This window comes from Pan troglodytes, chromosome 19, assembly GCF_028858775.2.
Source record: "Pan troglodytes isolate AG18354 chromosome 19, NHGRI_mPanTro3-v2.0_pri, whole genome shotgun sequence".
Taxonomy (NCBI): domain Eukaryota; kingdom Metazoa; phylum Chordata; class Mammalia; order Primates; family Hominidae; genus Pan; species Pan troglodytes.
Window position 1 is genome coordinate 62705468 of NC_072417.2, and position 16805 is coordinate 62722272.

At 57.9% G+C, this 16805-nt stretch overlaps 1 protein-coding gene across 1 annotated transcript; it reads left to right on the plus strand.

Annotated features, from left to right (window-relative positions):
* The first annotated feature begins 8324 nt into the window (after nt 1-8324).
* NXPH3 (neurexophilin 3) lies at nt 8325-16263 on the plus strand. Its single transcript, XM_016932473.4, has 2 exons — nt 8325-8727; nt 11050-16263. The coding sequence occupies exons 1-2, from the start codon at nt 8674-8676 to the stop codon at nt 11752-11754; spliced, it is 759 nt and encodes a 252-aa protein (XP_016787962.1). The 5' UTR covers nt 8325-8673; the 3' UTR covers nt 11755-16263.
* The last annotated feature ends 542 nt before the right edge of the window (nt 16264-16805 follow it).

Below are 16805 nucleotides of genomic sequence, written 5' to 3' on the forward strand. Positions count from 1 at the left end.
CTACTGTGGTTCCGAGAAGCAATGATGGAGACCTGAAGCCTACAAAAGGGTGGAGAGGAAGATGCAATTGAGTACTGGGGACAGAGACCAGAGGCAAAGCTGGCACCGAGATTCTAATGAGGGGAAGCATCGGGCCCTTCGTGGAGTAGGGACCACAGGGGTTCACATATTTCTAGGACCAGATGTGTCTAGTACCCAATTTATATGCCTTGACTTGGGGGAGTCAGTGTGTCCGGAGGCAGGTGACCTCAGGCCCGGTGTTCAGGAGTGAGTAGGCTGCGCCCATGGGCCAAGGTCGGGCACCTCACCAGCCCCCGCACCCCTGGAGCTGGCAGGTGCTGAGTTTGCATGAAGTGGTTGTGGCAGCCATGCCTCCCTGGTGGTCCAGGGATGCGCAGGGGTCAGAAGTGCTTTCCAGGTGGCATCCCTCCTGCTCCTTTGCTCAGTCCTCTGCTGGTCCTTTAGGCCTGGTGGCTGCCACTGAGCCCTCCAGAGAGTGCCGGGCCTGGGACCCCAATCAGGCTTCAGCCACCCTCAGGGCAATTTCCCTGCCATGTACTGCCCTCCATTGCCTCATTGAAATCTTAAGAGGCTGGGGCACTAAAGGAGGACAATGATGACCCCAAAAGGGGTGGAGGAAGGAACTCGGGAAGTCTTCCCTTGGAACTCTCTAAGATCTCTTCTGGCGTCCACCGCAGCTGGGCCCCTTGCTGGGTGCCCCTCCACTCCCCCTACCTCCACCTCTCGTCTGATGTAGAATCAGAAGATCCTAGATTCCATCCCCCCAGTAGAAGCTCAGGTCAGCGCTGCTGTGAGAGGCCCTTCTACCTCGTGGGTCCTCCTGACAGTGTCGGCTGCTCCTCTCCGCCACCATTCACTGGCGCCCAGAGGTGCCCCACAGAGAGGAGCTTCTCAGTGGGGGTTCCTGGAAAGGAGTGGAGGTCGCGGTTATCCCTCTCGCCACCGCCAGGCGTCACCACCGGCCTGGAAATGAAAGGCACAGTCAGGCCGGTCTGGACGCCAGGGGAACTGTCAGCCTCGGGACTGGCTGAAGGGCCTGGGCAGGACTGGCAGGGTGGCCAAGGACGTCCGGAGATGGCTGCCACTTGGCGCTCTGACCCCAATGTCCATCGGGAGTCCAGAGAGGCACACGCCCCTGAATTCAGGCCGCTGTGGCCGCGACACACGCCAAGCCCGAGGGCCAGGTATGCAGAGAGGGTCCGGACCCTGGACGCCCACCCTGGGCCGCTTGAGTGTAAAGGAAGCGGGAACTTCTCGCCGTACGCGTTATATAGACCTGTTTCACAAATAAAGAACCCGAGGCTCAGTTTCGTATTCCAAGTGGCACCAACCCCATGACCCGCTCCAGTCGAGACTATTTCCAGAGATGCGATCTCCTAGCACGACAGCGACACTTGGAAGTCTGTGGCTGAACGAGTAAATGAATGCGAATATAACAACAGCCGGCACTTACTGAGCACCTACTGTGTGCCAGACGCTGTTCTCAGCAGTCTAAAATGTGGATACTCTTATCCCCACGAAGAAACTGAGGCACAGAGAGGTGACGTAATTTGCCAGACGACACAGTGGCAAATCCAGGATGGGGACCCAGGCGATCTGGTTCCAAAGATCAAGGTCAGGCTGGTAACAACGCCTCTCTGTAGCAAATGCTTTATTTTTTTGTTTTTAAATTTTTTTTAGAGATGAGGTCTCTCTCAGTCACCCAGGCAGGATTGCAGTGGCGCTATCACGGCTCACTGCAGCCTCGACCTCCCAGGCTCAAGCGATCTTCCCGCTTCAGCCTCCCGAGTAGCTGGGACTACAGGTGTGCACCACCACATCCGGCTAATTTTTGTGTGTGTATATATATGTGTGTACACACTATATATATAATATATTATATATACATATATAATATATATGTATATATAATATATTATATATATACACACACAGACAAATATATATAGGTGTGTGTGTGTGTATATATATATATATATAATTTTTTTTTTTTTTGTAGAGACGGGGGTCTCCCTGTGTCGCCCAGGCTGGTCTCGAACTCCTGAGCTCAAGCAATCCACCTTCCTCGGCCTTCCAAAATAGAATACTGGGATTACAGGCGTGAGCCACCGCGCCCGGCTGCCATTCGGTTTTATCGTTGTTTGAGTTTTTGTTTTGTTTTGTTTTTTTGAGACAGCGTCTCGCTCTGTCACCCAGGCTGGAGTGCAATGGCGCGATCTCGGCTCACTGCAACCTCTGCCTCCCCGGTTGAAGCGATTCTCCTACCTCAGCCTCCCGCGTAGCTGGGATTACAGGCGCGCGCTCCCACCCCCGGCTAATTTTTGTATTTTTAGTACAGATGGGGTTTCGCCATCTTGGCCAGACTGGTCCCGAACTCCTGACCTCAGGTGATCCGCCCACCTCGGCCTCCCAGAGTGCTGGGATTACAGGCGTGAGCCACCGCGCCCGGCCCGCCATTCGTTTTTTAAGTTGTCTTTATTAAGCGCCGCTGTGCGCCAGAAACCGGGAGCGGAAAGGGTCTGCGCCCCAGCAGGCGAGTGAGCAGAGCGCGCGGCGGGCGCGGCGGGGCCTCACCTTCTCCCGGGCCAAGCGCCCACAGGAGGCGCCCCGAGTGCCCACCAGGTGGCGCGCTGACCCCACTCGCCTCCCACGCGCCACACCCGCTTGGTCTCTTCATCGCCCCCTGCGGAGCTGGCGTGGACCGCAGCGACTTGGGTCCAGCCGACAGGTGGCCGAGGGGGCAGCCACTGACCTGGTGCCAGGTGTCCCTGGCTCCCTGCCAGGTGCCCTGCAGTCTAGCGGCCCTGCTCAGGCCCTGCTTTCTTCCCTTGCTTCTCACCTCTGAAGACACTGAAGTGTAGCGAGAAGGAGCCCCGCACGACCCCTTCCCGCCAGTGCTTCACTGGGGACAGAGCACTTTCTACCGGCTACGTGCCGTCTCACACTCGCCACGTCCTCACCCCAGGAGGCGGGCAGGATGATCCCCCTTTGCAGATGAGGAGGCTACCGCCCAAGAAGAGGAGAGACTGCCCCCAGATCACCCTGGCCACAGAGAGCGAGGCCCCCAATCCAGGCTGCCGGACTCCAGCTGCCACGCCCTCCCCACTCCACCAGAGCACAAGCAGGAGCGCTCACAGCCAGGAGAAGGTCCCTTCTGGCGGGTGAGGTCCTGTGAGAGGCAGGGGGATAGACATGTTGACCTCTCAGGCCAGAGGAGGGTGCGCTCTGGGATGTCAGTGGCAACATCCCTTAGGGCCTTCTGGGCCAGAAGTTCCTCTGCTCCCCTGGCTCCCTCGCCCCCTGCTCCTGTCCTCCCCGTCTTTCCTCATCCCTTCCTATGCGGCCTCCCCAGGCTTTGCTCTGCTCTCTACAAGCTCCCAATACTCACCTCAGATGACTCTCCAGGCTCACACACCTCCCAGTCTTGTCCCTCCAGTCTGACCTCTATTGTGCACCCTGCTATTCACCTGAGCACCCTCAAGCCCCTTGCAGGCCCCCTGTCCAGGATGAGATGCCACATCACCCCTGCACACCTGTGCTCCCTAAGCCAGAATGCTGGGGGTCCTCTTTGACTCCTCACCCTCATGTCCTAGAGTCTGTCCCCTCTCCATTCCACCCATTAGACATCTTTCAAGGTCATCCCTTCTTCCCAGCAGATGCCTCTGCTCTGATTCAGACCACCATCACCTCCCAGCCTCTAGTTTCACCCACCCTCTTGGACCCACCCTCCACGCAGCTGCCAGAATGGTCTTTCCAGAGATCTTCCTAAAGTGCAAATCCGAGCCGTGTTTAAACCTCATAATCAAAACAGAAACAAAGACACCTTAACCACAGGATGAAACCCCAAACCCTTAGCTAGACCCGTAAAGCCCTGCATGGTCTGGCCCCTGCCACCTCTCTGGTGGTGTTGTGTCCCTCTCCCCCGACTCACTAAGCTCAGCTCCCTTCAGCTCCTCCAAAGCACCAAGTTCTTCCTAGGCTCACGGTCTCAGCAGGTGCAGCCCCTCTGTCCAGCTCTTCATCCTTTAGATCCCAGCTGAAAGGTCACATTCTTGCAGAGGCATTCCCTGACCCCTCCCAGGTAAATTAGGATCCCTCCTTAGTTTCTCTCTTGTTTGGAATTTGCTGTTCTTCCCCCATACCTCTTGCCAACACATCTCAGAGCTTATGTTTTCATGTGCTTAGTTATTTAATGTCTGTCTCTCCCATAGCCCAAATTCTCCATGCAAATAGGACTGCAGTCTCCCCTGTCCACACTGTACCTCCACACCAGCCCAGGACCGGACATAAAAGTAGACACTTGATAAGTATTTGTGGAACAAATGAATCTTTCATCTCGTCCTCATCAGAACCCCATTCCCAGGCTTTCTTTCATCTCTGGCCTTTGCAAGAGTTGCTTCCTCTGCCTGGAAGGTTCTTTCCATTCCCTCCCACCTGGGCAGATCCACACGTCATTTAAGATTAATCTCTCTGCAATCTCTCCATCGCCCCCTCATTTGAATTAGGGTTTCCCTCCAGGCCCCCTTGGTACCCTATACATAGCACTCTATCCTAACACTTTAAAATTGCAAATTGCCAGCTAAACATGAGAGATTAACAACAATAATGATCTATCTACTCTTGCCTCTCCCCCAGACCTCTCCACCGCAGCTAGCTCAAGGGCATCACTCTCTCTGCCTTTCAAGCCATTAGGAACCCCATTTCCCATTCATTCATGAGGCACTGCTCAGGTGCCCACTGTGTTGCGTTGTTTTCCTTCCGGCAGCACTGGGGAAGCATGGAGGAAGGAAGCAGTGTAGATAGGATTCTTCCAAGGGTGAAGAGGGAAGCAGGTGAAAGCATCAGAGGTGCTCAGCAAAAGCCCAGCCACCCCCATCCAGGGTGCAAATGGGTGCAGGGAAGGCTGGAGGCAGAGGGGTGGACCTAAAGCGCTCAGTTCTGCCCCCTTCACTGAGCACCTGCTGTGTGCAGGGCATGGCTAGGGAGAGGGGTGAGGAATATGGAGAGGTGCGCCTGAATGGCAGACACATCACCTCTAGCACAGCTGTTAGTGTGCTTGGTACACAGAGTTTACTGTGTCTTGGATCTGTCTTCCCACGCTGGGAGTAGCTGGAGGGCCCAAGGTTGGGTACAGTTGTTGTCAAACCTCAGCCAAACCTAGTGGTCACTTTTCTGTCTCTCCCTTGCCAGGTCTCTCTGCTGTGGCTCATTCCCCTCTTCCTGACACTCCCCACACCCAGATCTAGAGGCCATCTTCATCAGCATCACCTGGGTAGGGGCAGGAGCTTATATAATATGTAGTCCTCGGTTCCTGTCTACCAACTAAGGCTCCCTGGGGATGGGACCCCAGAATCTGCATGATGCACACTCCGCACTGTGTCCACTGTGCTTGGCACCTTGAGCGTGAGAACCCCACTTCTCCAGTGGCTTCGGGATCAGCCCCACCTGTTCTCCTAGCCCCTAGCTCCCTGTTCCTCCCTGGAATCCTCTGGGGGTTCTTTTCCTCTGACCACCTTACCTTAAATGCCAGGGTGCCCAGTGCTCCTCTGGCACCCTCCATACCTCTAGCACCCCAGGCTAGACTTTCTCCTGCCCTTGGGTGGCCGACAGCACCCAGACTTGACATGGCGAAAGCTGACCCTCCCACCCTCACCACAGACCCCATCCCTCTCCTCCCATCTATGGTACCCACCTCATCAACTAGCCAGCTTGTTGCTCAAGCCAGGGAACTGGGTGTCACACCTGACTCCTTCTCTCCCTTCCTGCCTCACCTCAGCAACAACCAAATCCTGATCATTTTGCCTCCTAAAGATGCCTTCAGTCTCCCTGCCCCCCACCCCCAAACCACTGCATTTGTCTCCTAATGATTTCCTCTCCTCTCCCTCCCTCTAGTCCAGGGAATTCTCCAAAAGCCTTTAAAATGCAAATCTAACTATAATCACAGCCCCCTTAAAATCCTTCAAAGATTCCTCATAAACAAAGATCCCAACCCCTTGACCCTCCATCATCTGGTCCCAGCCTCCCCTCCTCCCGCTCTGTGCTCCCTGAACAGCAAACTGCTTCCAGTTCCAGCCTCCAGACCTTTAGTCATTCAGTGCCCTCTGCCAGGAATAGCCCTTGCCAGACAGGCTCTTCCTCACAACTGCAGTATCACCTCCTCCAGGAAGCCATCTCTGACCCTCTCGCCCCTGCCCCCAGCTTCCTCAGTGCATCCATAATGCCTTCCTTGTTCAAGGATCTGTTATTCCACTCACCATACTGAGTTATAATTATCGATTTTCATGTCTCTGTTCCACACTTGCCGATGAGATCCTTGAGGGCAGGGAGGGTGTCCCATTCATCTCTATCTCAACCCCTGGCCTGGCGCCTGGCACGGCGGACAGGCTCGGCCAGTGGGTGATGGATAAATGCGGAGGGGAAACTTGAACAAAGTGAGAGCCAGAAATGACCAAGAGGGGAGTAAGGGCAAGCCTGGCAGGAGGAGCAGCCGGAGCAAATGTGTGGGAAGTGGAGGAGCAAGAACTTCCGTTTACTGCACTCCTACGACTGCCCGCCAGCCATTGTGCCTGCGCTTTGTTTGCACATTTTGTCTCATTTGGTTCTTGCAAGAACAGATCAGGAAACGGACATCAGAGAACCAGAGTAACCTGCCCAAGGTCACACAGCCAGGTCTGGAACAGAATCTGGGACTGTCTGGCCTGAAAACCTGTGCTCTTTCTGCTGGGCCACACAGCTCTCCTAGGGACAGGACCTTCTGGAAACCAGACAAGGAGTGGGCCCAGCTACGCCCCTGCCTAGCTGAGCGCCGGAACCAGCTGCCCACACTCAGGCCAACAGCTTCTCCCTCCCAGCCGGACCAGAGGCTTAGAGGCCAAACAAAGATTTGCCTGTTCCTGCCTCCCCGGCTTTGGGGGGTCTTTGACTAGACATGCATGCCACCACCCACCCCACCCCCCACCAACACCAAGAAAGAGCTGTTGCATCTTGGTATGGCCCAGGGTGCCTGGAAATGCAGGGGGCTCTGTGATGCTGTCTGGGTTTTGCAGAATCTGTCTCCCTCATCGCACTTGGCCCAGGCTGATATTAAGATTCATCTGCATTCTCCGTGCACCCGCCTGGCAGATGGTGGGGGAGGAGGCTGGGTGCATGCCGGGGTTGCAGCCATGGGACCGAGCTGGGCCTTGGAGGGCCACAGAGCAGAGTGCCCACCCACCGTGCTCCTTGGGCCCAGCCCAAGCTGGGACCACTTCAAATGATGGGGTGCCTCCTCACCTTCATAGCCTCCAAGGGGTGCCAGGACTTGACCTTTCATTTTTCTACAGACTAAAGGGACCCTGGAATTCCAGGAGGGAGACCTGAAGATATGGAGTGGGGGTGATGGAGGATGGGCCCCCATCTTTGGGAATCTCAGATCAGGGTCGTGTTCTTCCTCCTTGCCCTGGAGGTTTGCAGGGACCCCACTGGGACAGGAGCCACTCTCGGCCTGGTGACCCCTGTGGCATAGAGAGGGTAAGTAGTGAATAATGAAGGGACAGGCTCCAGGAAGGCCTTGCTCCCCTCACTCTCCAGCTTCTCAGGACCTGCCCCCGGCCCCAGAATCTAGCCTGGCCCCTAACAGCCTTTTCAGCCCAGGGGCCCAGCCAAATACTTCCTGTCACAGTGGCTGGACCGAGAAGGTCCAGGGATTATCTCAGCCCCTCCAAGTAAAGTAGAAGAGGGAAGGAGCAGACATCATAACAAAAGGAGTGCAGGCTAGACACCCAGAAGGACTTCCCTCAGCACAGGTTTTGGCTCTTAGAATGGGTTTTTTAAAAAAAGGATCTTTCTTAATTCCAGGACTCCTGAGTTGGGGGCAGGGCAGCCGATTCTTGCTGCCCGCTCCCGGGGAACGGGCGCCCTGCAAAAGAGGTGGAAACGGTAGGGTCCGTATCCCCTGGACACCACCCTCTCCCTTCCTCTCCAAGAGCTACTCCGCCCCCGCGTGCCGTCCTCTCCTGGCTGGAGAGCCGGCGTCCTAGGTCCCCGGGCTGCGGGCCGGCAGGGGAGGAGTTAACTCCGGAGGTACCGGCTGGGCTCACTGTACCTGCCGCCGCCGCCGCCGCCGCCGCCGGTGGGAGGGACGAGGAAGCGGGAGCCGCCTGGGCGCCAGGAGCGCTCTAGTCTGGCGGGGCGTAGCGCGGGGAGCGGGCGGCCGGGGCTCCGCGCGGCTGGGGGCGTCCGCCAGGGGGCGCGCCGCGACGGGGCGGGTGGAGCAGCCTGGTTTGGGGAATTAGCACCAAGGACGGGCGCGCGCGCAGGTCCCCAGCACATCTGGGCGAGAGCGGCGCCGCTGGAGCCGAGGGGGGCGCCGAGCGCAGATCTGGAGCAGCAGAGCCACGGCGCAGCTGGGGCCCTTCGAGGCGCTCGGGGCGCACATCTGGGACCTCAAGCGGGGGCCGTGCCGCGCGCAGCTGGACCAGGGGAGGGGGGCGGCGGCTGCACAGCTGGACCGAAGGGGGCGGGGTCGGCCCTGGGCGACCCGCTGAGGGGAGGGCCGCGGGCCGCCGGGGACTGGAGCATGGGACGGCGCGCCTGAAGGAGCAGGAAGGGGAAGGAGGCCTGGGACCCCGAAAAGAGAAGGGGAGAGCGAGGGGACGAGAGCAGAGGAGGAAGATGCAACTGACTCGCTGCTGCTTCGTGTTCCTGGTGCAGGGTAGCCTCTATCTGGTGAGTGGTCCGAGGGGAGCTGCGCAGAGGGGCGGGGGCCCGGAGGATCGGGGGAGAGCGCGGGAAGCTTGCGAGCCCTGAAACTTTCTCCCTTCCCCCGACATCCCGGGGATGGCGGGGAAGACTGGAGGCTGGGGGAGAGGGCGGGTCCGAGGCCGGAGACTGGACAGATAGGGTTAATAGGGGCGGGGAGAGGGTGCTTGGCTGGCCCACCCACTCCGCAGCGGGTGGCTGGAGGTGCGACCAGCGCTCGGAAAAAGGCCTCGAGCCGGGTCGCCAGGGTTACCCGACCCCTTCCCAGAGCCTCAGGACCGCTGAAGCGGGGGGCGAGTGGGGCGCGGGTCGTGGAGCTGGTGACCTGCAGGCTTTTCCCCTGACCTCTGGGACTCAGAGAGCCCCGGGTTCTGGGTCCCCCAGAGCACAGAGTCGGTCCAGGCGGGGGGCGGCCCCCGCGTCCCTCCCCTCCCGCCTTCCCTCCCGCTCCCTCCCTCCCCGCCTGTTGTTTTCCTCTGCTCTCCCGGCTGCGCGCAGCCGGAGCCCCACAGGACTTGGGCAGGCGGCTCCCGCCCCAGGCACTCGCGGCAGCTGAGCGGAGCGCCCAGAGCCCGCTCCCCGTGCGCCGGCTCCGCGGCTTCTCGGCGACCCAGGGCGCCGGGGATCCCCTCCCCGAACCCAGCCCGTGGCTTAACTCCCCTCCGACCGAGCACCCGCTGACCCTCCCCGCAATACTGTCGTGAAGCCTCAGCCCCACATCTGGACCTGCCCCTTTAATCAACAAGCCCCTTGCCACCGCCCCATGCCACTGTGGGAAGAGCCCTTCCCTTCTCACGGCCCCACCTTTACCCTCCAGCCACTCAGCCGTGACCCCCAGGAGCAAGTACCTACAGGTCTGCAGCCCTAGACCCAGACCCCGAGCCTCCCGTCCTAGCCGTCCCTCTACCCCACCTCTGGGGCCTGGCAGTCAGGGCCAGCCTGAACTGTGGGGCAGAGACAGACTCGGCCACAGCACACAGCTGCCGGCAACACCCAGGCCAGAACACAGGCATGAGGACCCCACAGCCCCTTGGAGCCCTACTGTCCCCACCCCAGTGTCACCACCATATCCAGATGCCCCCGGTGCTGGTAGTAAAGACACCTAGGGCAAGTGGTTGCTTTCAAAAGCTGAGCAAACACACAGCCAGGCTGCGCCTCAGGAAGCCCTGTCAACCCCCTGATGCCCCCCACTGCTGTCCCACTCTCCCTGTGGCACCTCCAGGAATCTCCCAGGTGTGGGTTGTCACCACAGCTGATCCAGCAGAGGGAGGATGAGCCCCTGCAGATTCCAGAGGCGGATGGCGCCTGGATAAAAACCCTTTCAAAAAGACACATCTGATCTGTGAGGCCAGGAGTGTGGAGTGTAAAGGAAGGGCTGACCCTATGTGAACTCAGCCTTGTAGTGTTGTAATCTCTGAGCCCCGGTGTCCTTATCTGTGAAATGGGAATAAGAACTCCTACCTCAGAATCCAAGTAACATCTTGGCATGTCATCATCAGTGTACCCTGGAGAGGTGTTTGGCTTTCCATTCCCATGGCCATCCTGGGTGTGGCATTCACTCCGGGTCTCCCCTAGTTCTCTTGCCAAACCTAAACTATATTCGTGCTTGAGAATTACACTGTGTTCTGCTTTCTTATTCCATTGTCTGGTGGTTCTCTTTGCATCTAAGGGTAGAAATTATCCTAGGGTAGGGACGGTGTCTTACCCAACAGACTAGGAAGTCCCAAAAGGCAGGGGCTGGCCTCTCCTGTCAAACCAGGGGCTCTCCCAGGATAAGAATGGTGCTTCCCTGTCTGACTCGGGGCTGTTTGAGAGCAGAGATTATGCCTCCCCCATCAGCCTGGGGATTTCACAGAGGCAGGGATTCTACTTCCTATCAAATTGGGGGCTCTGTCAGCACAGGGATGATGCTTCTGCAATTAGATGGGGGCTCCCCAAGATCAGAAGCTGGGCTTCCCCCATCAGACTGGGGACTCCCTGGGGGTAGGAGCCGTTGTCCCTGGTGCCACAGTCCACTGGAGAGAATTATTGTCGGTCTTTGAGGCTTTGAATTTGAATAGTGGCCAAGACAGTGAGGAAAGGACAATGGGGGGGAGGGTGACCCAGCTGTCAGAACCTGAGATGTACACAAGCTAGAGTGTACACTTGCCCCCCCAGCTTCAGTGGGCAAGACGCAGGAGCTCCTCACCCAGGTCAGAGTGAAGTGGCAGGGACAGGGGTACTGCTGGTAGCGGGGGTGGTGGACCTCCAGGGACAGGGCTCTCACTGTACTCACAACTCCCTCCATAGGTCATCTGTGGCCAGGATGATGGTCCTCCCGGCTCAGAGGACCCTGAGCGTGATGACCACGAGGGCCAGCCCCGGCCCCGGGTGCCTCGGAAGCGGGGCCACATCTCACCTAAGTCCCGCCCCATGGCCAATTCCACTCTCCTAGGGCTGCTGGCCCCGCCTGGGGAGGCTTGGGGCATTCTTGGGCAGCCCCCCAACCGCCCGAACCACAGCCCCCCACCCTCAGCCAAGGTGAAGAAAATCTTTGGCTGGGGCGACTTCTACTCCAACATCAAGACGGTGGCCCTGAACCTGCTCGTCACAGGGAAGATTGTGGACCATGGCAATGGGACCTTCAGCGTCCACTTCCAACACAATGCCACAGGCCAGGGCAACATCTCCATCAGCCTCGTGCCCCCCAGTAAAGCTGTAGAGTTCCACCAGGAACAGCAGATCTTCATCGAAGCCAAGGCCTCCAAAATCTTCAACTGCCGGATGGAGTGGGAGAAGGTAGAACGGGGCCGCCGGACCTCGCTTTGCACCCACGACCCAGCCAAGATCTGCTCCCGAGACCACGCTCAGAGCTCAGCCACCTGGAGCTGCTCCCAGCCCTTCAAAGTCGTCTGTGTCTACATCGCCTTCTACAGCACGGACTATCGGCTGGTCCAGAAGGTGTGCCCAGATTACAACTACCATAGTGATACTCCCTACTACCCATCTGGGTGACCCGGGGCAGGCCACAGAGGCCAGGCCAGGGCTGGAAGGACAGGCCTGCCCATGCAGGAGACCATCTGGACACCGGGCAGGGAAGGGGTTGGGCCTCAGGCAGGGAGGGGGGTGGAGACGAGGAGATGCCAAGTGGGGCCAGGGCCAAGTCTCAAGTGGCAGAGAAAGGGTCCCAAGTGCTGGTCCCAACCTGAAGCTGTGGAGTGACTAGATCACAGGAGCGCTGGAGGAGGAGTGGGCTCTCTGTGCAGCCTCACAGGGCTTTGCCACGGAGCCACAGAGAGATGCTGGGTCCCCGAGGCCTGTGGGCAGGCTGATCAGTGTGGCCCCAGATCAAGTCATGGGAGGAAGCTAAGCCCTTGGTTCTTGCCATCCTGAGGAAAGACAGCAACAGGGAGGGGGAGATTTCATCAGTGTGGACAGCCTGTCAACTTAGGATAGATGGCTGAGAGGGCTTCCTAGGAGCCAGTCAGCAGGGTGGGGTGGGGCCAGAGGAGCTCTCCAGCCCTGCCTAGTAGGCGCCCTGAGCCCCTTGTCGTGTGCTGAGCATGGCATGAGGCTGAAGTGGCAACCCTGGGGTCTTTGATGTCTTGACAGATTGACCATCTGTCTCCAGCCAGGCCACCCCTTTCCAAAATTCCCTCTTCTGCCAGTACTCCCCCTGTACCACCCATTGCTGATGGCACACCCATCCTTAAGCTAAGACAGGACGATTGTGGTCCTCCCACACTAAGGCCACAGCCCATCCGCGTGCTGTGTGTCCCTCTTCCACCCCACCCCCTGCTGGCTCCTCTGGGAGCGTCCATGTCCCGGAGAGGGGTCCCTCAACAGTCAGCCTCACCTGTCAGACCGGGGTTCTCCCGGATCTGGATGGCGCCGCCCTCTCAGCAGCGGGCACGGGTGGGGCGGGGCCGGGCCGCAGAGCATGTGCTGGATCTGTTCTGTGTGTCTGTCTGTGGGTGGGGGGAGGGGAGGGAAGTCTTGTGAAACCGCTGATTGCTGACTTTTGTGTGAAGAATCGTGTTCTTGGAGCAGGAAATAAAGCTTGCCCCGGGGCACTGGAGTCAGAGTTGTCCAAGGAAAGGGCCTCAGGCATCCCTTGGTCCAGGAAGAATTTCTCTGATGGCCGCAGGACATTTGCTTGAGACCCAAGTGGCAGGGCTCCAACCGCCCTTGGCGCTGATGTTTGCTGAGGGCTCAGGGCTTCCCTCTCCAGCCCCGGTTCCAAGCTGTCTGATCCCCCACGAGGAAACTTGAGCAAACACCCTGGGCTCGGTGCTGGAGGAGGGCGTAGCATCTTCAACAACAGCTCAGGGAGGGAGAGCTAGCAGGTAGAATGGGCCAATGAGGGTGTTCCTTGGTGTCCTCCCTGAACTGCCATCTGCAGACCCAGCAGGGTCCTAGCCCCGTCATTTTGCTGCGTGGCCTTGGCCATGTCCATTCTCCTCTCTGGCTTTCTTTGTTTCTTCCTCTATGACATGAAGGGCTTGCCCAGACCAGGGGTTCTCAAACACGGATCACCCAGAGGGTTTGTTAACACACAGATTTCTGGGTCCTACCCACGTTTCTAATTCAGCAGGCCTGGGTGGGGCCTAAGAATTAGAATTTCTAACGAGTTCCCAGGTCTATGCTGATGCTGCTGCTCCAGGGCCCATGCTGGGAGACCCACTCAAAGGACCTTAAAGTTCATCTCTGGCTATGGCTCCGCAGGATGGGGAGACACCTCGGATGTGCTTTCCCAGCTGTAATTTCCATCTGCTTCTCCTGGGGAAGGGGCCTTTCAGAGAATCGGGGCTATTGTATTGGATTTTCAATCTGACCACATGCCAGTGAAGGAACTGGCTGGAGTGGGGTGTGGACACAGGGCCTGCGTCAGTCACTCCCCTCCTGCAGCTAGTAAGAGGCCTCAGAATGGCCAGCTGCCAGTGGCACCTTGTCTGGGAGTTAGTTGGGCCCTTTGGGACTCTGTGAAGGGAAGACACTACCAAGGTCACAGTGCCTTCTGGAGGTCATTCTAAGTCGGCTCTCTTGGGAGGGCAGCACTCAGGGCCCTTTGGGCCCTCTTGAGGAGAGGAGAGTCCTGGCAGCAAGGTAAGATGGGCTTGCCACCCCCCACCTTTCGCCCCTGCCCACCAGTGCTCCGCGCAAACTGGTCCCTTCATACTGCAGCGCAGAGCTGGGTGGGGCTGAGAAGCCATCTGGTTACAGCCCACCTTGTAGGAAATGACCCAGCTTGTTTCCCCCACATCATGCTTCCAGGGGCCGTCTCTCCTGAGTGGAGATGTGAGACACACACCCCTCCTCCAGACCACCCTCCGCTCCCCACCCTGGAGGCTTGAGACTGCTGGCACTGGAGCAGCCCACCAATGGACACCCACCGTGTGCCGTTCAGCCTCCCACAGTGCTGTGGAGACTGCAGGAAGGAGGAGGAAGCAATGGGGCCAGAGGCCCTGGGCGCCCTCCCCACCTCCCCTGGCTGAACTCTCAGCAGGCACTGGGGGCACTTTGACCCCCCTACTGCTCCTCTCCTCCTGTGGAGAGCCAGATGCTGGCGACAGCTGGAGGGCCCGGCCTTCCTGGCACACAGTTCTGCCTGCACCAGGGATGGATTCATTTTAATAACTTCATTTCACCCTCATGCACACTCTGCCGCCTCATCCCTCCTTTCCACCTTCCCCAGTAGCCTGGCTGCTCTCCTCAGCTAGGACTTTGCTAACAGATTTCCTCCCAAACCTTAATTCTTTGGAATAGCCCTCTGGTCCCTACTGTTCTTGCCAGATACTTCTGTGCCCGCTTGGTCCTCACAAGGGCAAGGGGTCCATCCAACTTCCTCTGGCTAAGAAGACGTCACCTCTGCCCCACTGGCGAGCAGTGTCCCCATGGTGATGCCCCCCCACCATCACGACGAAGTGCGCTGGCCTCCCACTCTTGCCATGCACACACTCACAGGAGATTCCTCTGAAGAAACCTGTCCCCCACTCTGCCCAGACCCCAAAGGGCCAGGTCCTACTCACACTCCAACCCTTTGACCTTCCCCATCCACTGCCCTTCAAGGCAGTCTGAAATGCCCTCAGACCGTTTAGCAGTCCCGTGGTCCTCCACCCTAACCCCTCAGCCCAGCTGGGGGCTGCCGGGGGCCTTGTCTCCTCCATCAGTGGAGCCTCTGGGACAAGTTTACCAGGCTGGGGGTTCTTTAAGGACACAGCTTGGATCTCCCCATCAGGCTGGGGAACACCTAGGGCCGGGGGCCATGCCTCCCTCATCAGACTGAGGACTCCCTGATGTCAGGGGCTGGATGGCCCCTTAGACTGGGGGTCCCTGAGGGCAGACGCTATGCCTCCCCTCATCAGACTGGAGTCTCCCTGAGGGCAAGAACTGTGCTATGGATGGGAGGGGGACAGCTTGCCTTTTCCTAGGCATCAGAGCACCTGGAGGCTGCCTCTGCCCTTCAGCTTTGCTCAAAGGTGCTGTCTGGGTCTCAGCATTCCTTTCTCAAGTAGGGTGAATCTCCTAGCACTCTGTGAAGCTAATAAGGGGGAGTACCCGTTAGGTCAACTGGTAGCAATGCCCGAGTCTCCTTCTCGATGAAGCTTAAGGCAAAAGCAAATGAATATCTAGGTCCCTTCCCCCAATTCCCCCCTTCCCTTTCCTGGGATGAGCAAGCGGGAACTGAGTCACCCTGTTCCCCATCCTTGGCAGGAATGCTGGTGACCTTGCATTGTGGCAGATTCAGGTGGCGAGGCCCATTGCTCGAGATGCACCCGGTGGGTGGGTGGCAGGGATCCTGGGGGAGTGTTTATGGGGATGGAGGCAGCTGAAGGGCAGGGAGGGGTGACCAGGTGCTGGGATCATCGAGTGAGTATGTGCAGGAGGGATTGTAGAGACACAATGAAACAGTTGCTCTGTGTTGGGAAGTGATCCAGTGTCATCGCTGGGAGTGGGAGACAGAAATGTTACTTCCAAAGACTCCGAGTCCTGTGGTACTGCCAGGAGAACCGGGGGCTGGGGTAATGGGTAAGGAGAGGCACCATCAGCCCCGCCAGGCAGAGGCAAGATGGGGTGGGGGCGGCACCTGCCAATTATGCCAAAGTCTTGGAGTGGCAGCTGGCACCATCACCAAGGCACAAATGCCAGCAGAGACCTGGCACTCACCTGGGTTGTGATTCCATAGGGCCCCTGTCTCCTGTTGGTCTCCCAGGCTCAAAGGCTGACCTGATAATTCAAGTGAAGGATGCCTAGTTCAAGGCCTCCCAGTTCCTCATCCCAGGCCACCTAGTCAGGTGGTCCCAAGGGACAAGCTAGGTCCTCCTGAACTGCAGAGGCTGCCAATAAACTGGCAACACAGGTGTTGCAGGAAGATATAGCTGGGTCCTCATCCTGGGTCTGTAATTTATTAGACGTGTGGCTTTGGACAAATGACATAATCTCCCAGAGCCTCCTTAGATAAAAAACTAGGGCTTTGCCTACCTTGGCGTATTGTTAGGAAAATTAAATGAGTTGCTCAATAAATGTTACTTCCTCCTGTCTTTTTTTTTCTAAGATGGGTTGATGTTAACCTCGGCCTTGCTCCTGGTGTGGACAGGGGAAAGGGTCCCAGGCTGGAGGTAGGAGACCTAGGTTCCTATCCTGGTTCCACCCCATCATGCATGTGGCAAAGATTTCTAATTGTCCCATAATACCCATTTTCCCTTTCTCCATAGTAATGGGATTCTCTGATTTTAGCTGGGCATGTGGCTGCCTGAAATAACTACTGCATTTCTCAGCCTCCCTAGATGTAGTCATGTGACTAAGATCTGGCCAGTGACATTTAAGCCAAAGGTTTAGGTGGCACCTTCCAGAAATTGTCAGAGAGCTGATGTGCACTCTTCGTCCCTTTGTTCCACCCTCTATCCTGCAGCCTGGAATAGGTAGGAGACTGCTGCCATCTTAGACCGGCGGTAAGAGCCACACCCTAGAGGTGGCAGAGCAGTGAGTTGGAAGAAGTCTTGGTCCCTGGGAATGTTGTGGAATAGAAATACCATACCAGGGCCAGGTGTGGTGGTTCATGCCTG